General features: G+C 51.2%; 8 protein-coding genes across 8 annotated transcripts; 3 read left to right on the top strand and 5 right to left on the bottom strand.

Moving 5' to 3' along the window:
* Positions 1-551: 551 nt before the first annotated feature.
* GT037_010364 (di-copper centre-containing protein) lies at positions 552-6,771 on the top strand (the record flags this gene model as incomplete). The annotated part of the gene is made up of 11 exons (XM_038935411.1): positions 552-699; positions 749-1,129; positions 1,183-1,374; positions 1,657-1,724; positions 1,820-2,984; positions 4,787-4,921; positions 4,976-5,109; positions 5,182-5,436; positions 5,494-5,786; positions 5,837-6,524; positions 6,577-6,771. 11 exons carry the CDS (start codon positions 552-554, stop codon positions 6,769-6,771), a joined length of 3,654 nt encoding a protein of 1,217 aa, XP_038781919.1.
* Positions 6,772-7,392: 621 nt separating this feature from the next.
* On the top strand, positions 7,393-8,247 carry GT037_010363 (trans-aconitate 2-methyltransferase; the record flags this gene model as incomplete). Its single annotated transcript, XM_038935410.1, has 1 exon — positions 7,393-8,247. The coding sequence occupies one exon, from the start codon at positions 7,393-7,395 to the stop codon at positions 8,245-8,247; it is 855 nt and encodes a 284-aa protein (XP_038781918.1).
* A 193-nt stretch (positions 8,248-8,440) lies between these two features.
* GT037_010362 (uncharacterized protein) lies at positions 8,441-9,709 on the bottom strand (the record flags this gene model as incomplete). Its single annotated transcript, XM_038935409.1, has 3 exons — positions 8,441-8,846; positions 8,892-9,437; positions 9,672-9,709. 3 exons carry the CDS (start codon positions 9,707-9,709, stop codon positions 8,441-8,443), a joined length of 990 nt encoding a protein of 329 aa, XP_038781917.1.
* A 1,347-nt stretch (positions 9,710-11,056) lies between these two features.
* GT037_010361 (rho-gtpase-activating protein lrg1) lies at positions 11,057-14,932 on the bottom strand (the record flags this gene model as incomplete). Its single annotated transcript, XM_038935408.1, has 5 exons — positions 11,057-11,503; positions 11,551-11,837; positions 11,885-13,000; positions 13,110-14,445; positions 14,618-14,932. The coding sequence occupies 5 exons, from the start codon at positions 14,930-14,932 to the stop codon at positions 11,057-11,059; spliced, it is 3,501 nt and encodes a 1,166-aa protein (XP_038781916.1).
* A 1,228-nt stretch (positions 14,933-16,160) lies between these two features.
* GT037_010360 (rna polymerase rpb4 family protein) lies at positions 16,161-18,135 on the top strand (the record flags this gene model as incomplete). The annotated part of the gene is made up of 5 exons (XM_038935407.1): positions 16,161-16,420; positions 16,474-16,601; positions 16,652-16,756; positions 17,570-17,979; positions 18,025-18,135. Coding segments are annotated over 5 exons (1,014 nt in total), but the record flags the coding sequence as incomplete, so codon positions are not given.
* Positions 18,136-18,298: 163 nt separating this feature from the next.
* GT037_010359 (uncharacterized protein) lies at positions 18,299-19,390 on the bottom strand (the record flags this gene model as incomplete). The annotated part of the gene is made up of 1 exon (XM_038935406.1): positions 18,299-19,390. The coding sequence occupies one exon, from the start codon at positions 19,388-19,390 to the stop codon at positions 18,299-18,301; it is 1,092 nt and encodes a 363-aa protein (XP_038781914.1).
* Positions 19,391-19,731: 341 nt separating this feature from the next.
* On the bottom strand, positions 19,732-20,823 carry GT037_010358 (cinnamyl alcohol dehydrogenase; the record flags this gene model as incomplete). The annotated part of the gene is made up of 1 exon (XM_038935405.1): positions 19,732-20,823. The coding sequence occupies one exon, from the start codon at positions 20,821-20,823 to the stop codon at positions 19,732-19,734; it is 1,092 nt and encodes a 363-aa protein (XP_038781913.1).
* Positions 20,824-21,418: 595 nt separating this feature from the next.
* GT037_010357 (fad nad-binding domain-containing protein) lies at positions 21,419-22,761 on the bottom strand (the record flags this gene model as incomplete). The annotated part of the gene is made up of 3 exons (XM_038935404.1): positions 21,419-22,552; positions 22,607-22,644; positions 22,695-22,761. The coding sequence occupies 3 exons, from the start codon at positions 22,759-22,761 to the stop codon at positions 21,419-21,421; spliced, it is 1,239 nt and encodes a 412-aa protein (XP_038781912.1).
* Positions 22,762-22,891: the final 130 nt, after the last annotated feature.

Raw genomic sequence — 22,891 nt, 5'->3', positions numbered from 1 at the left:
CAACAAGGAGCGACAACGCGTCTACAAAGTCGATCTGAATCTCTAACACCGCGGGTGGCCATCCGGTTAGTCTCGACGAGTGATGTAGATCAACGAAGACTGGGAGAGTAGCTGAGCTGTCCACAGTGGGAGTTTGTGAGGCGGTGATGGCGTCATTGGTCTCTTACGCGAGAGGCTGGGCACAGCACCCCATGGCCCCTTCTTCTGCTTCTTCGGTCCATCGACACATCGCACGGCGCGGCATCTCGAGATACATTTAGCTCCCGTTCAACGACTTTAGATCTACGGGGCGCAGCTTCACAAATCCTTTGACCACATGGCTGCATCGGGCAGCACGTTTCACGTGGGGGCGCATCGAAGGAGCACCCTTGCCATGCGCTGCTTTGTTTGCGTAGATTGGGCGGTGGCCCACAGCACTGCCTCTGTGTTTAGATGATGATTTGCTGCAAACATGTCTATGAGGCTTCATTGTGCTTCTAGTCGTTCTCACATATCTGTTCATTCTGATCCTATCATCGCCGTCTATCGACCAAGACACCAAACTTTACACCATGATACCAGAACTTCGGCGAAGAGTTGATGACTGTCCAGTGGGGGGCGTGTTCTACATGTGCAATGGTTTCCGTGGTTGCTGCACTATAGATCCATGCATGCCAGGTAGTACTTGTCCTGCCGACAAGGACCGAACTCCAGGACGATGTTGGTTGACACAGCATGTTACATGGTAATTCAAGCTGACGATATACAGCCTCAGAACCATCTCTCGTTCCAATCACATCAATTTCGAAGGCCACGCCCACCATGACAGGGTCTCCGTCGAGGTCTACAATAGCATCACCACCATCTCTCGATTCAGATATTACATTCAGCTTAGCGGAGCCATCTTACAAGACTGTCACACAGAGTACCTTGACCACAGCAACACCATCTGGTGACGCACCAGAAATGACAAGCCACGTACATTCGCCTGTAGCGGTTATCGTCGGTGCGGTGCTGGGTGCTACGGTCTTTTGTCTATTGTTGATCGCTGTATTGCTATATGTAAGGAAAAGAAGGCATACCAAGATATACAAAGCGCCAGATTATCCGTCCCCATTGGTTGGCAGCGACATGACACCGCAGTTAACGAGTGAGTCAATACATTGGGTTCCAATCACTATGCACGATATTAACATCATTCAGGCAAAGCATCTTCACAGCTTCAGCAAAAGATAGCCGCACTTTACAGAGCAGAATCAATAACAGAACAAGATGATCTCGCACAACTAGACAGTCGAGAGATAGGTCGGGACAAACATCGCTACAACGGCTCTGTCGGAAATCTCGCTGAGCTTCCTGCTGAGCCATTGCCGTGGCCAGGTAACTCTTCGCACGGTTAGACCATATGTGCACTATGGCAATAGTGAGATGTAGGTTCCCGGTTCTGTATGTAAAAACGCTGCGTATCAACAATCAACGAAGACGTGGGTGGTCAAGCCAGACACCAGAGGTCATGGCCGGAGTTTGAATGGCTGACCCAGCGTTGTCTTCCAGAGAAGAGACCACATGATAGCCCCTCCGGTTCATCCAAGGTCGCATCGTTCGGATAGCGAAGAAGCCATATACTGGTTGTTGGAGTACATAGTTTGAGGAAAGATAATGCAAATGCCGCTTCAGCACAACATGTGCTGAGCGATGACAAGAAAACTCTCGTGTTGACTTTTCCAATACTCACATCACGAGTCGTAAGCACCATGGTGTTATGTTTACTAGTAATCCTTCCCAGTTGCGTATACCGCAGCCAACCAATCATAGAAGACGAGCCCCGCTGACGTCACAGTTGGGCACCTACGATCTCATACCTTTTCGTCACTCGCGCATACCTAAGTCTGCGCCAACTTTACCGTTCCTTTTCCATCAAGAGATTCAACAAAGCTCGCCTCGATATATTCCCATCGCCATGTCCGAAGACGCTGCGCCGCCTGCAGCACCGGCAACACAAGCAGCACCTGCCTCGATACCCCGCTATTTTCGAAATGATGCGCCTCTGGCACGACGAGATCCTCACAAGCAACTGTTAGCGTCATTGGACCGACTGATCACGGACTATCCTCCGCATCATATTCCTCCAGGTGGTGGCCTATATTATGGACCAATATCAGTAGCCTACCTCTTTTATGCCTTGCACAACATATATCCTGACCTTACACTGGATGAATATCCCTTGAACACATGGTCTGCGGCTTACATTGAACAAGCACAGGCCCATATCAAGGAATTTCCAGCGCCATCTCCCAAGAAATGCGGCATTTCCAACGACATCATGTCCCTGCTTGCGCTGTACGCCGTGACTGCGCAAGACCCAGACACGGTGAAAGAGCTCTGCGATCATGCTGCCGTCATGCTTGAGGATGACACCTCCAACGAATGGCTGTTTGGTCGTGCTGGATATCTGTATCTCCTTCGCCTCGTACGTGGAGCTTTTGCCCATAACAAGGACGTTATCGAACTCATTGAGGACACCGCCGATGAGGTCATCGAGAACATCATGCAAAGCCCGCGACCCTGGAAATGGCATGGGAAGGCATACGTTGGTGCCGTGCATGGCGCGATCGGTATCATTACACAGATCGTGCTTACTGACCCTTCATGGGCATCTAAGCTGGAAGCGGAACTGGGTGCCTTACTCAGCTATCAGTATGAGAGCGGCAACTTCCCATCATCTCTGCCGCCAGGCCGTGACAAGCTCGTACAAGTCTGCCATGGAGCGCCTGGTGTAGTCACTTCTCTTTTCTCGATTCGAAAATATTTCCCAGGCCTCCACGAACGTATTGACAGAGTTATCGCCAAGGCCAGGGAGTGCATCTGGGAGAGAGGCCTCTTGACCAAGGAGCCCTGTATTTGTCACGGAATCACTGGAAATGCTCTTGCTTTGGACGGCAAGCAATTTGAGCACTTCCTGACTTATACCACAGGCCACGAAATCAAGTCAATGGCAAAAGATGGTATGTTGGAGAAGTCGGACGATCCATCTGCACTATGGTGTGGCGAGGCAGGTCGTGCCTGGGCGTGGGCGGTCGCAGACAAGGATCTGGACAAGAGACTTCTTGGTTACAACGATATCTGAAGGTTTGAAAGACTAGCGCCAGTGAATTGAATGGCACTTTGATGATACACACGATGTCATGAGCGAGACGACTGAAGAGCTATTGTGGCGTTCCGCGCAGGCGGCCCGATTCGAGATACCGGCATAGGAATACGCAACGCAGTCAGCTACGGCTAGCTGCAGGAATGACCTTTACTAGCGTCTTTTTGAGAGCCTCTAAAATCAGCAATCAACTAATTCTGGCTTGTTGCAACGTTTCACTGTCATATGTGCGAACCACTCTATGGTGGTTCCAATGAGCAGATGTCTTAGAGCAAGTGTTGGGCAGGTCGACAGCTCGTTTAACCTTGACCAGCACGAAATATGAACAGCAAACCTAGAAGGTTCAGAAACTGTCATTGATCGAATTGTTCTAATGGGATTCGTGTTAAACAGCCTCCGTTACCTGGACACGTAGCTGCGCGCGATACACGCAACACGCTGCGTATCTCCCCACGCGTCGTGCAACATTGATTGCAGCAATCCGCGGATGTAACTGACCACCAATCCTTAAGCCTAAGATATTAACGTCTGGCTAGTAGCAAACATAACAGGCTGTATTCATGTGGTCCCCGTGTGGCGTTGACAGCCAACACGGTATACTATCACTGCAGTCGAAAGTCTGTCAGTTCGCTTATGGTAATGCATCCGATTGTAACACACAATGGCTATCTACGGGAATATCGAACTTGTACAGCTCCGTACTCCTGGTATCTAATTCAATAAAACCGAATACGGGAGCTACAAAGCCATGGCCGGACAGAAGCACACGATCTCACCACTTCAGCACTGCCCCTAACTAGTACTTTCCGCATCGACGTCTCTTCGTCTTTGAGCTTACATTCGCTCGTTCCCAATCTATTTCCCAGAACATTAACAATCATTTCAGTCCCCTCGTAGTCATCAACGCGGTTTCCGTAACCACTTCCTCATATATGCTAATAAAGAGGCTAGAACCACAACTCACACCTCGTACCGTCAGCCTGTTGCTAAGTTGCGGTTTCCAAAACATTCCTTTCAACACCAGCTCATAATTGATATTCGGTGTACTCTTCGCAAGTCTCCGTCACAAGGTAAGTGTATCGCGTGTTGTCCAGCAGAGTTTTTGGTTCAGGGCACAATATCGCTATCACACCTGTCGTCATCAAAGCGACAACACCAAGGGCCAATACCAACACCTTATTATTAGCCGTCCTTCTAGATGTCGCATCGAATCTCCGATGCGTTTCTCTGCTACGCTGTCTTTTGTTCTTTAACTCCTGACCTCCACGTCGCCTGCGTCAAGACTAGGAGTCATCGTTATGATCATCATTCAGTCTTCACCCACATGACCCTTATTCGTGGCTAGTCTGTACCTTATCACGCAGGGACTGCAAGCCATGATGTTCAAATATCATATCGTTTCCCTCTGACCGGCTCTCCGCAGATAACACATTCAATAAATTACACAGCCACTCACCATGCTTGTCCCACGGCCATTTAGATGCTTTCTATTCTGGCTCGTAATCGCATATGTCACGTGTACGCCTTTTCCGACGCAGAAGATTAGCCATGCGATCCAACAATCTGAAGTGGGGGTGGTCACTGGAGTGAAGACGCGAGATGCAAGCGGTGAGAGGCATCGAAGCTGCGTGACCAGGAATCACCGCTGATCATTGATAGGAAACGCTCATGTTCGCCGTGAGATCAGGGATCTGATGAACAACTTTCCAGACCAATGGAGTCTCTACGTATTGGCGCTTCAAAAGCTCCATAAAACTCCGCAAAATAATCCCAACTCGTTCTACGGTCTCGCATGTAAGTATGGTTTCTAAGAAGCGTAATTTACAGCTTGCTGAGTTCTTTCCTTAGCGATACACGGCAGACCTTACGAGGTTTGGGGAGATGCGAAAGGAATCCCATCCAAGATTGGCAAAGCAGGCTACTGTCCACATGGTAATGAGTTGTTCCTGGGCTGGCACCGCCCATACCTTGCGCTTTTCGAAGTGAGTATTCTATCCCCACAACCGTCACGTTTTCTGCAAGAGTTGGATAAGATAAAGACTAAACAAGCGTAGCAAGTACTATCTGAACATGTTCTCGATATCGCCCGACAAGCACCCGCTGATCAGATGGAACGATATCTCACTGCAGCCAACGAGTTTCGCATACCATATTGGGATTGGGCTCAGGGTACTACCGCTGGCCCTGTTCCAGATATCTTTACAGCTCCCTACTTGACAATCATCGATACAGACCGCACACCAGTTGTGGTTTCAAACCCGCTATATTCATACACGTTCGATCCTGTACCCGAAGGATTCGATATGAAGGTGAGCTAACCCTAAGGCAAGAGATAGCAATTTTACACTATCTGACTATATCTGCAGTGGCGCCAAATAAGCACAACGATACGATGGCCTGAAAACGACGGCCCTAATGCGACATCACAGCAACTCAAGTTTGTAGATGCCTTTAGAGCCCAGTCCACCAACTTGATAGTTCAAGTGGGAGTCGCCTTCCGATCCAGCACTTTCTCACGGTTCTCAAGTATACTAGAAGACCCACATGGTTGGATGCACGGTGTGATTGGTGGCGGCTATACTGCCAAAGAACCTTGGGCTGGTCACATGTGGCCACTAGAATACTCATCTTACGAACCTCTCTTCATGTTGCATCATGCGTAAGTTTGCTCCATTTCGAAAATGGTGTCCGGCTAACGTTATCTATTAGCAACGTCGACCGATTGCTTGCGTTATACCAAGGAGCATACCCTGATAGATGGATGCAACCGTCCAATATAGGTCCACACGGCAATGTGTATCTCGAGGATTACCAGACTGTGAGTGCAGACACGGAACTTGTGCCGTTCAGGAAATCACCCGGTCAGTTCCTCACTTTCAACGACTGTCGCAACACTACGACTTTTGGTTATGCGTATCCGGAAACACAGCGTTGGAACTTTGCATCGGACGAAGCATATCAGAGAAGCGTCGCAGCGACCATCACGAACCTTTATGGCGGACGTACACGCGCACAAGCTCAAGTCCAAGTTACCGCCCAACATGTGACGGCTTTCGGACAAGCACTATTGGACAACAACAACACGTACACGGAATGGACTATCGAAACACAAGCTATTGCATCCAGGGTGCCCCCGACGTTCATGGTAAGCTTTTCGTTGATCGGTATTTTCCAGTCCAATCCTATAATCGACTTGGGAAGTTGGATGATGCTGATGCCCGAGCGTGACGATGTGCGCACCATGGACGTTCAATCAAAGCCAGAGAACAAGATGAACGGAACAACGAGTATAACGACGTATCTCGTTGATCGAGTTAATGCCAATGAGTTGTCCAGCCTGGATCCGAATGACGTGGTACCGTACTTAAGCTCCTACCTCACATGGAACGTCTACGATGTAAGTTTGTAGACCTCAGAGATTATGAGCGAGCGACACTGACCTTTTTAAGGAACGTGGTGATCGCATTCCGTTTCTCGACGCCGAGACACTGAAAGTGGAAGTTTTCGGCACACCTGCGCGCCTACCAGACGACCCCAATGCACCGATTGAGTACAGCGAAGGTGGCGCCATACCTTACCCAGAAATCACGGCAGGCAGAACGGGTCGTGTGAGTAAGAACCCGCCAGGTATGATGCCTCCTTGAATATCGGTCGAAAATGGTGTCTTCAAGTAAGTGCTACGTAGTAAATTTTGTCTAACGTACAAGTACCTAATTCAAATCTTCTCACCTTGTCTGGCGAAAAACGTTAGTTGTTCACCTTGCAGCAGCTTTCTCTTCAGCTTATCAATCAAATCTCACCTTGTTTTCGTGTTGCACCATATTACGTTGCATGAACATACGGAAGGTACAAAGCTCTTCGGCAGTAGCACGCCCCGGACATATGTGTGGCCAGGAGCTTAGCCCCACTTGTTGGATATGTACCCCACACATGACGTCTGATTCGCTGAGCTTAGCTGCTAGGCCTCACAACCATGAACTCTACATGAGCTTGTCTTACATCTCGTACATGCTCAATCCCTCAGACAACATCATTTTCTTTTCTTAGAGTGATTGAATTCGTCGAACAAGATGAATGTACCAGCTTTCCGCACCTCCCAAGGACTTTGCATCTCATTGCGATCGCCCCGCCTCATTACGACTCACAGCCGGATACATTTCCGTAGTGTATCAACTTTGACTTATCCATTTAACCCACGGCACACAGTACGCAAACCTTACCATCGAAATCCTTCCCACACAAATCAATATCACGTCTCTCCCAAGATGTCCAGCCCCGAATCCACAAAGAAAGACTGGTCAGCAACCCAATATCTCAAGTTCAATAATGAACGCACCCGCGCCGTCTACGACCTGGTCGCCCAGATCCAACCCCATATCGCCGGGCCAAAGCCACGTATCTACGACCTAGGCTGTGGTCCAGGAAACAGCACAAAAGTTCTTCTCGACGCCTTCCCTTCTGCACGCATCACAGGCATGGATAGTTCACCCGACATGCTTGAAAAAGCCAACGCCGAGTTCTCCGACAAAGAAGCCGTGAACTTCGTATCCGGAGATCTAGCAACGTTCCAAGCGGATGAAAAGCCAGATCTACTCTTCAGCAACGCAGTCTTCCACTGGCTCCGCTCCCCAGAACGCATACCCACTCTCGTGCGGTTATTCGAGTCTTTGGAAAGAGGAAGCGTCATAGCAATACAAGTACCAGACAACTATCACGAACCCTCCCATCGCTCTATGCGCGAAGTCGCATCCCAAACTCAGAAGCCTTGGTCTTCTTCTTTCTCCTCGACCGTCATCGGCGATCTGGCAGATACCACGCGCCCTGATCTCGATCCTATAGAGCCACCGTCAGCATTCTATAATGCGCTCATTCCATATGCAAGTCACGTGAACATTTGGAGGACGAATTATATGCATGTGTTGAAGGATGCGGGGGCGATTGTGGAATGGGTCAAGGGAACAGGTTTGCAACCCTATCTGAATCTAATTAAGACCCAAGATGGGAAAAAGGAATTTTTGGAGGAGTATGAGAGAAAATTGAAGAGTGAGTATCCTGCGTTGGAGGATGGGAATGTGCTATTGGGTTATCCGAGGTTGTTTGTTGTTGCTGTAAAGAAATAGGTTTCTATAGGGTAGTGGATGATCGAAGAGCACAAAGCGGTTTGTATCGTACGCCATGCTAGCTCAATATACATACACGATAAACATTGTTATGGAAATATCCCCACATAGTCTCTTGATCTTTGCCGCAAATTCCACGTTGTATCAAGTCTTGTTTCGATGGCGGGTGTGATAAGTTCCGAGTCCGAGACAATCATGACTCAGTCCCCCTTCCGAGGCGATGTTTTGTGCAGAGTCGACAGATTGTCAGGTCACAACCCTGGCAGCTGTCGGCCCATTTGTCCATGAAGCCACAGCGATCACATATTGTATCGTGCCCTTCACTAAGATAATACCGCTCGAACTTATGGACGTGAACTGCAGGTTGAGCCGGAACTTGAGGCTGAGGCTGAGCAGCGCGTACGGTTGGCTGAGCAGGAAGAGGATTCGGGCGGGCCACAGGGATGGGTGGAACAGCATTGGCAAGGTTGACAACATTTTGAGGGGCGTTGTTTGCGGGAATATGACGATCAACGATTCTACGCTCATCCCAGAGTGGACATTTGCATGTTCGCCACTTGGCTAGACATGTATAGCAGAACTCGTATTGGCAGCGGCACCTTGAACTGTCAGCTTGATCCCTCTTTCAATAATGTAGCACCTACTTGATGTGGAAGCAGCCTCGCTCAAGCTCAACCATCTCTTTGCACTTTGGGCATGTCTTCCAACGCTTGGCTTTGGCAATGCGCATGAGCTTTTTGACATCCTTATCCTCTGAACAGAGACCATCATGTCGCTCGTTTTTGCACGTAACACACGTTTTCTGAGCACACTCTGCGCACGTAGCTATGTCTGCTACAATGCTGGCAGGTCGGATCCAGTTCGAGCATGTCCTGTTGCTGCAATATGTGCGATCCGCCATCTCTAACTCTTCTCTCTTAGCCACGAATCTAGAGAAGACTGCTGATGGTAAGAATGGAATGCAATTGAAGATCGGTATGATCTTAGAACAGCATCGGGGTGGGAAGTGCGAAGTATCTGTTATAGAGCACTCGAAAAGGCGAGTGAGACATTCGCGGCAGTATGCATGTGCTTCAACATCGCCATCGTCCCTGCAAGGGAGCTGAAGCATATTGCGCGCCGCATGCATGTCCAGGCAAGAACAGCAAGTTGCGGACAGGGTCCCTGGCTGCGCACTCCGATCATGACCACTGAGCAAAGACTCATTTGTCGGATTATCAAGCTTTGCTCGGTTTGTTCTTCCATCTTCGTTTTCCCTGAGTGTTGCCGGATCAAGAGAAGCAGTGCGCTTTTTAGACGTAGTCGTACGCGTGTTCGGTGTGACGGAGTTATCGTTTTCGTCCTTTGCATCCTCGACACGCGCACGCTTGAAGCTGTTTAGCCCATGATCGGGCTTCAAACCATGCTCGGCAAGACGCTTTTTGCCAGATAAGAGCCCGTTCTTTGAAGGTTTCGTTTGCATGCTAGTGAGATCAGAGTGGAGGTTTTTGTCTGTGAGAGTCTTATCATTGACGGGCTCAGACTTCTGGTCAGCCACGTTCTTGTACACAGTGCGCGCGTGCTGGACTGCAAGGCGCTGTGGTACGGGCTTGCCGGCAAGTCTGCAAGCTAAATCATGGTCGCCTCGATCGTGTTAGCACGGTTTGGTGTTGCACGGCTAAGCCGTGTGTACTTACGTTCAGCCTGCTGCTCCTCGCTCAAGAGCTTCTTGTACGCCTCTCGACTCGAGTTTTCTTCTTGAACAATGTTGCGAGCGAAGGCCTGGCCGCGAAGATTGTTCCACTTCCTTAGAAGCTCATCGCCAAGCGCCGCAAATGCGACTCGTTCGCTGTTGACTGCACTGTTTTTGTCAGTTTTAGGCAAAGTCTTTAGAATAGCGTCTACGTTGTTAAGCTAGAGCTTTAATACGACCTAGGCAGTCGCAAAATCTATCTTAGAGTGATGTATAATGCTGCAACAGATAAGCATGTTTATAGCAGGTAAGAGAAGGCGTCGCCTTAAGGCACTTAACAACACGTGCTGTTGCGAAACGATGCACTTTAGACGTGAGCAGTAACAATTACAACGTGTATGCAGAAAGAGCAGAGAAAGAACTGTTGACCGAAGTAAGGGTTTGTCGCAGGCGATAAGAGATAAGTCTTGCAAAGGTAGGCTAAGATTGTGGTGTCTGCCACGCATGATGGAGATGAGGAAGGCGCGTCCCTCGTAATCAAAACAACGGGGAGGTGAAGGATGAGGTGAAGAGAGGGGATAGAATCATCAGATACCTACATGAGGCCTTGAAGCATCTACCAAAGGCAGGCAACAGAAGCCTTTGAAGACTACATCGGGCGACTTCCATACATTATCCACACCTGCGTACTCGGCCTCTACAGTAGTAGTTTATATGCCTCACATGCAGCTTCGCCGTCAAAGCCTACCCGTCCCCAACCTAGGCACTCTTGGCGCTTTCCACCGTTTTCCTCTACAGGCATTCCCGCGCGCGTGTTCGCGCCACCGTAAACAATGCCAAAATCATATATGGCACATGTGATTACCCAGAAACGCCCATATCAATGCTGCAAAAAATGTCCCTCCAGTGTGCATCAAGCAGCACATGATGCTACAATGCAGTCAAACAGTCGTCAGACTTATGTTAAGCCAATGCGTGAAGATGACTGGCCAGTCTAGATGTCATAACGTAGACTCCGGCCAGGGGTATAGAATAGAATCACCGCTCATTGAATGCTTTTCGCTCAAGCCATGAAAACGGTGCATGCAATCAACGCCATGTACTCCGGTACAGTCCCAAAAAGAGAGTTGTCGTGTCTCATCCAGCGCCCGCGGTGCCAATCTGTGTGTGTTTTTGGAAGCCAGGCGAGCGATAGCTGTGCCGGTGAGGAGATGCAGTGCGATGGCCGTCAGGCGAACCTTGAGTGTTCTGGGCGAATGCAGGGTTAGGTGCACTCCGGTCATATCCTGGGGTAGGGCTGTGCTGGTTGCTGCCAGAAGGCATTGGTTGACCTGCGCCTGCGCCTGCGCCTGGGACCTGACGGACTGACGCCTCACCAGCCTGTGCCGAGGGGTTGTTGTCTGCTGTCGTAATCTGAGGCGCATTACGCTGGTCTTTCCTAGACGCAGTGCCAGTTTGGTCCCTAGGCGACGGCGTAGGAGCCGACAGAGGATTCTTTCCCCGCTGCTCCCATTGTCGCATGATTTCTTTTGCGCTCATGTCGGACACTTCGTCGCTGAGTAGTTCCATGATTTCGGGGGGTACCTGGCTGCATTAGAGTTGGACAAGGACAAAATGACGATGCAACATACCTCTGAGAACTCATCGTTGTTCTCGATGAGGTCGAACACGACCTTGACAGCACCCTGATCCACGCTCTTTACTTCTTTGTCATTGCTCTCGCGTAGGATGTTCGGAGCCATCACAGTGGCGATATTCCAGGTGTCCATCTTGTTGCCCGTTTCTTCGTCTACGGTGTGGAAAGACGACACCCAATTTAAGAAGCAGAACAAAACCTCCATGGTGTCGCGATGGGCCTTGGGCAGTAGGCAAAGCACTAGATGCAGTACTTTCTTTCTTTGCGCTTCGTCCTCAATGTCTGCTTCTATTAGTCAAACATCGTGAGCGTAATCAAGAGAAACTTACCATTAGCTACCATGAATAGCCTGTAAAGCTTCAATGTCAATACCGGCTCAGGCATCAATCGAAGGAAGCGCTTCAAAAGGTTGGCGAGAATGACGGGGTTCTTGGTGTTGAGGTCGACCTTTTGAACACCGTTGGCATCGATTTCCTCCTCAAGCTCGCGTAGAGCCTTGAGGTTACCGTTCTTCCTGAACACACCCTCAATGGACATATCCATACTTCTCATCGCGGTAATACAATCCTGAAGCAAAGCTGGAACCTTGAGAGCGCCCGGTCCTACACCTTCCGTGCACTCATCGCCATATTTTTCGACGAGGTACTCAAGCGATTGTCTGAAGGTTGCTTTGTCGGAAACCGGCTTCTCGACTCCTGTAACGCCCTTCTTCGGTTTGCTTTTGTCGGCCTTGAACGCTTTGCCGAACCCAATTTTGCCCCAGAAGTTGTTTTTCTTCGATTCGATGAGATCTAGAAGATCGCCTTGGTTGTACTGGTTGTCGTCGAGCAAAAGTCCAAGCTGAAGCACCGCAAGACCCTTCAGCTTGAAGTACTCAAGCGGCGAAAGTTCTGAAAAGTAGGTCCGCGAGCGGCCTTCCGATATCTGTTGGAGTTCCTGACCCCCAGAGAAATCACGACGATGGCCGTTCTGTAGCCTCGGCTGGTCATCCCGTCCTAGGAGTGCGCTTCCGCCGGCACGGAATGCATTAGGACGCTGCTCTCGTTGCTGTTCCAAAGCGGCCATACGTGCGATATCGTCCAGGGCAAGAGAATTTACGGCGAGTGTTACAGCGTCGGCCTCGTTCGTAATTTCGCGTTCCTGGACGATTTGCATGCCTCCTGGAAGCTGTCCGTCTCCACCAGAACCGAGACCCTCCGGACCGTCAATGATTCGCGATTGGCGCGCACGTTTCATGGTGTTGGAAAGATGCTTGTCAAGTCGGGTTGATCTTAGGCGCTTGATATCAGACATGGATTGCTCATATGCGGCATTGTTGCTGTTTTGGCTATCTGTCGCTGATGTCCCTCCATACGACTTGGAGCGATTGTCGGGTCGTAAGTGAGGTGGATCATCTCCAAGGCGATGTCCTTGTGTGGAATCATAGCCTGCCAGGTTAGGATCATCTACAAGTCATTAGTGGGACGAATGTAATCTCGGAAGCGGCTCCAGAAATCTGAGTCGAGGTGTCAAGATGAGTGGCGACAGTGTGATCTATAGGAGAGTTCTTCTTACCTGAAGTGTGTGGCAGTGCGCCACTGGATCGCAAAGTCGCCATGAGGCGCGCATGCGCAACGTTCAGTAGATGTACATATTGACGCAGTTTGGTGACTTGCTCGAAGCCATTCTCAGCGTCTGGCTGCGCTGCAGCACATGCTGGACAGAAAATACTTCGCTTGGATTTACTCCAATAGGCATTTTGAGTGTTATGGCGCAGGTCAGCATTGCACCCACGGCACACCATACAGCTGTAGTTGTACGACATGTTGTTTAGATGTAAACACTTGTCTTCGACCTGTGCATCGCAAATGGGACATGCGTCGGCCCATCTTGGGACAAGCCGGGCGGACTCAGCGGCCTGGTCCCTTTGGGCCTCATCTTCCAACCGTGCATCGAGTGAGTTGACTTGGGTAAGGAAGTTGGTCAAACCGGTCGAGCTCCGGGTTTCGCGCTCTAATTTTAGAGAACCCTGCAGACATATGCGAATGAGGAGCTTTAGGTAGTGGGCCAGACCAGTGACCAGTGACAACAGTTCTTGGGTCACGCCCAGTCGTCGAACGCCGGTACCTTGGGACTGGGTAAGAAGCGCAAAGAAGGCTACCACTTTCTTACAGAGTAACTTGGATTCGCGGGAGTAGGTCAGTCCTTTGGGCGTCCTGACGATTAACTGCGCGTCGAGCGCATCTGCAGCCGCAAAAAGCAGTTCGACGTGCACGATGAACTTCTTAGCTGCCATGACGCCGTCAACATAAGCTCCGTTACTGACATGGAGCAGCATGTCAGAGATGCACGTTGCGGACTTTTCCTCGAAAGCTGACAGGGTCTTCCAGATCCAATTGACTTTAGCTTCGATCTCTTCTTCCTGTTGGCGCACACTCTCGCGCACCTCGTCGGTCGCGTCGCCATCGGCATCTTGCAATCGCTCGATGACTGGTTGGCCTGTGGAATGTAGCCTGACATTCCAGTATTTGTGAATCATATAGCATTCCGGATGCCAATGCTGATTCTGCCCATTTCGGAAGATTTCGACGAATTGTTTCAAAATCGATGTCTGGCAGCCGTTGCACCGTTGAGCGAACTTGGTGGAGTAGTGGTAGTGACAGTAGACGCTTCCCTCGTGCTCGTAGTAGCTGTCGGATGCGCCGAACACTGTGGGGCATACGGAGCAGGTAAAGTGCTCAATGTGATATTTGCGGTCGAGCGCTGTGATGTATGAGCCACGCAGGGCTTGCCCACATTCGAAGCAAAGGAGGTCGAGCCGTCGAAAATAGTCTGTCTCGCAGAGGGGGTACTGCCCGGGGGGCTTGTCAGGGACGGGGAAAAACTTGGATGCAACGATTTTGCCGCAGTCCTAGACGAAGGTCAGCAAGATGATCAATGAAGCTACATGGAGAAATCAAGCGCTCAAGATTATTGGAAGCAGTCCACCCTGAACAGCAATGCGCCAAGTCCAGCCACTGCAGGGCACAAAAGCATGCCGGCGCCCAATTCCTCCAATCCAAGAAACAACATGGGTGTCTTACGTGACAGGTAAAGCATTCCAGATGGTACGTATCGCCCAAGGCCCGTACAAATTGTCCAGTCAGTCCTTCTCCGCACTTGCCACAGATCTTGCCGCTACGCTTTGGTTTCGGGGCGGCCTGGTTTTGCTCCCCAGGGTCGGTCGACGATCGCGGGGGGTAGTTGGTGCGGTCATAGGGCGCAAGACTGTTGGACGAGGATGCGGCCTCGTCGGTGGCTCGCCTCGAGAGGCCACCATTGCGCGGGTCGTAGGCAGTGTACTGTGACTGGGCGCCCTGATGATCCATCGGAGGCGGTCCCTCCGCCGGTGTTCCCATGTCCAATTACGCCAGCTTCGGTAGTCGTGCTCTGTGATGCAGGGTACGTGACAGGTTCGTGTGGGAGCCGAGGTGCGAGGGGCGCGTGACAGGGAGGCGAGGATGCGTACAGAGGGCCTGAGGGCAGGTATCGCGGTATGGTGTAGGGTGTCGTGCGGGCGGTGCTGGCGACGAGAGGGGTGTCGAGTCGCGGGTGGATCTATCCGGGCAGGTGGCCAAGGGTCGAAGGGCGGCGGCGGTGCGTTGGCGAGCGCGCTCTGTGTCTGGATGCGCAGCTGCTGGCTCGGTCGGGTGTGGTGGGTGTAAGGGATGCTATGTACAATGGGCGCAAAAGCAACTCGTTCGGCATGCGGCCGCCGCGGAGGAGGGAGGCGTGGTGGTGAATTAGGCCCGGCGTGCTATGGGGGGCATAGGACGAGGACCCTGAGCGGTGGATGAAACGCGGTCAGGGCGGGTAGGGCAGGTAGAGGGATTGAAGGACAATGAACATGCAACTCGAAGAAGCGCAACCACTGCGTGCTTGGCACAAGATTCGCAGGAGGCGTCGTGTGGTGTGAGGCTGGTGGTTGTTCCTGTGTCACTGCGGCTGTGGTCAATGTTCGAGGAGTGGACGCATGTCGGTGAACGGGCTAAGCCGCTTTGGTGAAAAGCTGATTGCGATGCACATGAGCATGCCCGGCAGCAGCATCGACCCCTTGAGCTTAGTTTAGCCTTGAAGAAAGCCGGCATTAGATGGCATGTTATGCACCTGTTCTGTCCTCGGCTGCGTATACAGCTAGCCATACGCGATACGCACGCAGCCTTCACAAAATGCACTACGCCGTCTGCACGCACACACGCACACACGAGTTATTTCCCACAGCATCCTCGGCACATGGCAGGCTATTCCTTGAGCATTAGGCACCCGATGGCAGTCAGCGGGGAAGGCTGTTCAAGCCGCCTGTTTCAAGGTTCATGGCTGACATGCTAGCGTCCTTGGGCCTTGGCGTTGGAGATCTCGACAGTCGCGACTTGCACCCAGTCCAGCCTGTTGCTCGCGACTGCAAGGTACGCCCGTCGCTACTGCCAGAACCGTCTCTCACCCTCGCGCATACCCCAGCTTCGTCGCTTTCACTAGCAGCACCGAGCTCACTCACCACCCGGGCCGCCATAACCCGCTGCATCCAGAACAAAGACGTCTAAACCACTCACCCCAACCGCGTCATACCACTCACTGCCGACCTCCACCATGGAAGGAGAGTCGGAAAATGCGCCGCCGCAGAGGCAGGAGCCGCCTGTGTTCAAAGCCCCAAGGCTGGTCTCGCGCCCAAAGCCCCCGGTGCAACAAGAGGAGGAGATGGGCTCTGAGATCAAGCTGGGCGACTTTGAAGATGTCCATGCTCTGTCCGTCTCCGAAGCGCGCGCCGTCGTCACAGCCGTCCACGAGGCACGAAAGAAGAAGGACCCCGAGAACAACCCGCTGCGCGACCGGATATACAACGACAGCATGTGAGTCGTTGCGCACGAGCTGCAGGGTCAAAGGCCGGTGCTGACTGCAGCAGAACCATCACGCAGTTTCTCGATTACCTCGACAACTTCGCCCGGTACAAGGAAGAAGACAGTCTGCACTCGATTGCTGCCCTCTTCGATGCCCACCCAGAGATCTCCGTTGTCGAGAAGGCGCTGCTGGGTAATACATGAGCCAGAAGAGAGGAAGCGCTGTACTGACAACCGTCTTAGGAACGCTGACTCCGGATACCGCCGAGGAAGCCACTACGCTCATTCCCTCGCTCAACATGGACGAGGAAGAGCTCCAGTTGATTCTGGACGAGCTGAACAAAATGCGTGAGTTGGAAAAGATTAACAAGATGGTTACAGGCCTTTGAAGCTGACTTCTCGGACAGAGGATCGCCTTCGATAGTACCCCAATTGGACTTTGGACCACTACCTGGACCGTTTGGATGATATGGCGAAAGCGAACTGCGACCGCACTCAGATTGATACTCCTTTGCCCGCGGATAGCTCTGTCTAAATTGCTCTGATCCCACCTTGATGAAGCACAACAAACATGCTGGTTCGGGAAACATCGGCATTTGATCTGAAACCTTGTTCGGCTTGGCTTCGCAGCAAAACTCTGGAGTTGCTTTGAAAAGGCAAGTATGGAACACTACCACTAGACTGTTGGGTCTGATCAAAATCGGTCGGCGAACACTTGCAACACTTGTCATGACGCATTGTCTTGCTACTTGTGGGTATTCATAATATTACAAGCGTTCCATCCGTTGCGGAAGGACAAGAATGTTTCTGCACGCACTGTACGCTCTCATCTTTCTACGCAGATTCCGTGCTGCTAGTGAAACAAACGTGATTGCAACTCCATTGATGTAATTGTGCAGGTTCTAGCAAACTCCCCTGTGAATACAGAAGCCCCTGTGACCTGAGGGCAGGCGTGTTCTGTGCGCCATGCAAGATTTCTACCACTAAATCAAAGGCTAGATATTGCGGCCTTTTGAAGCTTGGTGCCTATATCTCTACCACCTTTCAACAGCACAGAACATTCTGTCCTCACCATTCACTTTTATCATCACCACCACAAGTACCGAACTTCTTCAACCATCACATAAACCAAATCAACCTCGCGACAGTCCAACATGCCAGGCTTTACTTCTTTTCTGCTCGGTCACGGTCGCTTCTCCGCCGCTGTCCAGGACTCTACACCACCTGAATCTGACGACGAGCTTGAAACTGAAGCCTCCAGGAAGCGTCGTTTACAACAAGAGCTTAGGCGCACTCGTCAGGTATCTCGTATCTACAGTACCGTCCTAACACGCAAAGACACTGAACAGACTCTGGGAACGCTAAAGCAACTCGAATCCGACATCGATGCTCAGATCGAGAGCTTCCACGACATGGGTGTTGCGTCTCAGAAGAAGCGTAAAGAGATAATTGACGAATTCACTACGCGTGGTCAGTTCGTCCTTCAAAATGGTATCAAGGTGTTAGAGCGGTTCGGAGATGCTCAAGGGCTGGTGCGGGTTCTTCTTGGAGCGTTCACGGAATTGAATAAGGTAATAATAGATGGGAGACGGGAGAACGGGATGCTAGATGTTCAGGGTGTACGGGATGTCGTGGCGGTTTATCAACGGCAAATCAAGAAGCCGTTGGGTGATGCAATCAAGGAAATCGGGAAGGCGCTCCGTAGAAAAGATGACTGGACTGATCTGGAGTAAGTGATCTGGTGAGAATGGGACATCGGTATTGGTACATTGCTTCATCGTTGGGAGTTGATCACTAGCTTACATGCCTACCTCCATGTCAAAGAAATCCATTGACGCCTATCTCATCCTCAGGTCCCGCTCTCAATCTTCGCCAACAGTATCTCGCTCTTCAAAGTGGGACGAACATTCTCGTCTCCTGCAGATTATCAAAGAACATCCTGGTTCCTGTCTTTCTTCGCCTCATCTCTACTTTCGGTCGCTCAAATACCGGTCGCATTTCTCTCCTCTGTGCTTCCTGTCGCTTCTCTCTATGGCTAACCTCGGCACTCCTTATAGATCCCCGACGAGGCAACGCAATTCGCGTGTCTCTCTTCTTCTGATGCACCCTGGTCTGATAATGCTTCGCCGAACGTTTTCCGTCACTGGCAAGCTTCCCCACGAAATCAGTGCCGCGCCCATACCCGTGCCACTCAGCATTCGCATGCGCCTCGCTCACCTCTTTGGGCGCATCTTTTTGGCTAAAAAGGCGTGAATGGTATGTCTCTTCGAAAACGACATGTTTATCCCTTGGTTTTGGCTTGCCAAGGGAAGAGCCCTTGAGTGCCGATTTCAGGGACTTGGGGCAGATGCGACGGTTTTGCTTCATCGCCTCGTCAGACCAGAGTGCGTCGTCTAGCAAACTTCTCTTGAGGGCTTGTTTGAAGCTACTGAGAATATCGAAGAGGGTTGCATAGATACCCGCTATCAGTGGCCAGTATCGCTCTGAGACGACTTTCCAGCCCAGGTCCAACCGTCCTGAGTGCTCAGCCCAGAGTGACCGCTGTCGCGCCATAAACCTTGCGAGTTCTTCGAGTTCTACCCTAAATGACCCTTTCGAGTGGTTATTGCGTAGGCGAAGGGTGAGGTTATCGAGTCGGTCGTAGATACAGCGGTGACGCTCTAGAATCGTCTCCATGGCGCGACGCGTATGACCGCTTCCTTTGATCTTTGGGAAGGCTTCCATCTCTTCTTTCTGACAGGTCATGGAGTCTTCGAGCTCTTGGCAGGCTTGTATGAGGATTTGGACCTCATCGCGCGTTAGGTGCATGCCAATGATAAGCGCCTTGGGTGCTTTCTTCGTAAACCAAGACATTATTGGAGCCCAAATGAACGACGTAAAGAGTGTCGCGCAAGCTTTTACTGTGCGAATCAACAGATTTGGTTCGCGCATACGTGGAACCTTGGGTGGCCCTGAGATCTGAGCCAGTGAGAACGAAGGCATTGGGGTAACGGTTTGAGGCAGCAGAGGAGATTCGTGTCACGCATGACCCAAGCAATGCGGAACCGCTTTCACTGCCTCCACAATGAGGCAATGGTGGTAGCACAGCACCGGCTTGACGCGCATCGTGAATCAACCTGTGTGGTGTAAGACATTACAAGAGGGCTTGCGAAGAAGACGAGGATCTCCGAGACAGTGTAGGTTTGTGAAGCAAACGCCAGCGTCAGCAATCTCGGATCGTCTGGCAAGATTTGTGTTTGAGCAAGTCGATAGTAAAGTTGATGTGCTGGCTTGATTCGTGGATGGCATATGCTCGCCTAGATGACGTGACAACTCTAATACGCTCACATCTTCGCCCTGTCTCCATGATCGGCATTCACGAGAACATAACGATAACGCGCATGCCCCTCCTCCATGTCAACCACACTCTTATTCGCGTCCTTCATGTTGCGCTTTTGCACCCATGGCTTAACCCCCTTGTCAGCAGCGAATTTTAACATCTCCTCTATTTCTTTGGGGCTGCCGATCTGGCTACCTCCAATCTTGCACCCTTTACCAATGAGACCAAATGCAGCGATTTGAGGGAGTTTGTCCTCGGGCGCGCCGACTTGTATGAAGGATCCACCCGTGCGAAGAAGGCGAAGGTATGACTCAAGAGGCATGTCTGGAGAGGATACCGTACTAATGATGAGGTCTAGGGTTCGGCTATGGTTGCGCGCCCACTTCTCGTCTTCAGACGTGGCAATATAGTCTGTTGCGCCCATGGCCTTTGCATCGTCGACTTTGTTCCTTCGTCGGCTTATCGCTACGACCTTTTCGCAGCCTAAAGCTTTCGCAAACAAGACGCCAAAATGTCCCAAGCCTCCTAGGCCTACAATTCCTACCTTTTTCCCAGGGCCTGCGCCGTTGTTCTTCAGCGGCGCATAGACTGTAATGCCGCCGCACATCATGGGCGCTGCATCTTCGCTCTTTATCCCAGCTGGTATTTTAATGGCGAAATGCGCTGGGACGCGAACATAGTCTGCATATCCACCCATGCTCCAGCTTCCATCCGGGTACTTGGCGTTGTATGTGCCAACCATCTTGGTACAATGCTGTTCGATGCCTGCGCTACATTCCTCGCAGTCGTCCTTCAAGCAACTGAAAGCTTGCGCGCCTACACCAACCCTGTCGCCCAAGTTCAGGTTCTTCACTTTGTCTCCCACTCGTACAACATTTCCTACGATTTCATGACCGACGCATACGGGATAGTGTGTCGCGCCCCAGCCAGATCGCAGAGTGTGTATGTCGGTTCCGCAGATACCACAATGGGAGACTTTGATATCGATGTCTATATCGTTGAACGGCTTGGGTTTGAAGGACGACCAGGTCATGTTGCCCTGCGCAGCATTCTTATCATGGCCTAGCCAGCCGTGGAACTCGGAAGGGGATGTCATCGTTGATATGCTGAGGCTCTTGGGACTCGCAAGAAGGGCAAGGTGAGTCGAGCTGTGTTATAATCGATAAAGGAACGCGTCGCAATGTCAAATGCAAAGGCTGTAAAGATGGTATATGTCAAGCGTTGACTGTAAATCGCGTACCGGCCAGGACCGAGGATGGCCGACGTCATGTTGTTTGGACAATGTTATCCGAGGCATCTCTGAACGCCAGATGAGGGGTCCATAATTCAGCAGAGACAGCACCAACAACATCACAAAAGACTGCAGCGAATTCAGCATCGCGACATGGGATCATCGCAGAATGTTAGATTAGTAAAGAAGTGCTGGTGTTTTACGTGATGCTGGTAATCGTGAGTACTGAATGCCCAAATTGCCGCTAATGCGAAACCAACAGTCAGCACAGCACCGTAATGCATATGCATACCCAGGTATTGACAGGGCGTTGTTGATCACATAGCTGCATCAATTGCAACAACGTTATACCAGGAATTTGCGATGAGGCTAATGAAGGGTCATGCATGATATTGTTCGTTCGTATGACCGACAGAGAAACCGTGGGTTGAAGGAAAGAGCATACCGAAGCTGTCCTCTGCTAAGCATCGACCTTTTTCATACCCTTTGTGAAAAGAGGACTCTGCCTCACGCGTTCCCAATCATGAAGCATCATTGTATTCGCTGTACCGTCTCGAACCTCTCCACCCCCACGCCTGATCATCTCCTCTTCAAATGCATCTATCGCAGCTTTTCTATCCTCTCCAGCTTGAATCTTAGTGATGGCTTCATGCAGCTTTCCAGCGTCCGTGACCGAGTGATTGAGGCCTTGCCCTCTCTGGTAGGTCATTGGATGGACAGCGTCGCCAATCATGGTAACTAAGCCGTGGTGGTTATCCCAACGATGGCCTTCCATTCCGGGGTCCCAGTCACTGAGCCCCAGATACCACACGGGGGTGCCATCTGGTGTCCACTCAAGCGCACTCCTCCACGGGTCGCAGAACTCTTTGGCGAATTCCTTCTGTTGTGCCAGTCGCTGAGCACCAGTCCAATCCTTGGTCGCCTCCTGCTCTTCCAAACTACTTTTCCACGAGATATAGTAAAAGAACGTCCAGGACGATGGATCATCTGCATCCGGTGCGTCATGCATGCCAAAGAAGGCGAAGTTGTTATTGGGATGCGCGCATGCTAGGTACAGTGGGTGAAAAGACCTCAAGAAGAGAGCTTGTTCCACGGTAAACTTACACTGAACAAAAGTGGCAGCATATGGTATATGGTTGATGGCACCCAATTCGCGACCCAATAGGATCTGTCTGGTCGAAGAGCGAGCTCCATCGGCACCTACCAACATGCTTCCAGTCGCCGTTGTGCCATCGGCAAAATGTACTGTGACTGACTGATTGTCGCTTGCATATGAGACGTCTTGTAAGCGCTTGTCGAACTGTATGTCAAGGCCTTGCATTAACATGTCGCGCAACTTGCTCCTTCGTAGGCGGTAGAAAGGCCCGAAGGTGATGGCTGCGACCAGATCTCCGGTGTCGCCTCGCAGCCACTTCAGCGTATCCTGCTCCTTTGTAGGCACGTTTGGGTCGACGGAAACGCTCTGGATGCGATCCCACCAGCCGTCTGGCATGAGGCTTTTCAATGCTGGTGCGCCCCAGTGAAGACCCATGTTCCAGTCGCGCTCGCCATGCTTTGCGCCGTTCTTCTCGAAGACGATACACGGAATATTTACCTGGTTCTCCAATAAGGCTACTATCTACGTTACGTTACACAGGCGAGTACGTACTTTGCGAAGGCCTTGAGCGAGTGCGAGTCCAGAGGTTCCTGCGAATGAGTGAGACCTTGCGCAGGTATGCGGCGTACGCGTCGCTTACCAGAGCCAATTACGAGAATGGGCAACTGCGCCGCACGCGCTTCGCCGTCGGCAGTTGGTTTTTCCATAGCAAATAGCCAGAGATCAGCGATGTTTGGGTCATCTCTCAACCTGTTCTTCGCATTCTCTACAACTAAGTTCGAGTCTCCACAGTGGAAGGCCGCTCGGCCCACCCACCACCTTTAACGCACGCTGCGG

Source organism: Alternaria burnsii, assembly GCF_013036055.1.
Source record: "Alternaria burnsii strain CBS107.38 chromosome Unknown 729, whole genome shotgun sequence".
NCBI classification, from domain to species: domain Eukaryota; kingdom Fungi; phylum Ascomycota; class Dothideomycetes; order Pleosporales; family Pleosporaceae; genus Alternaria; species Alternaria burnsii.
This window is presented reverse-complemented; position numbering and strand designations above follow the sequence as displayed.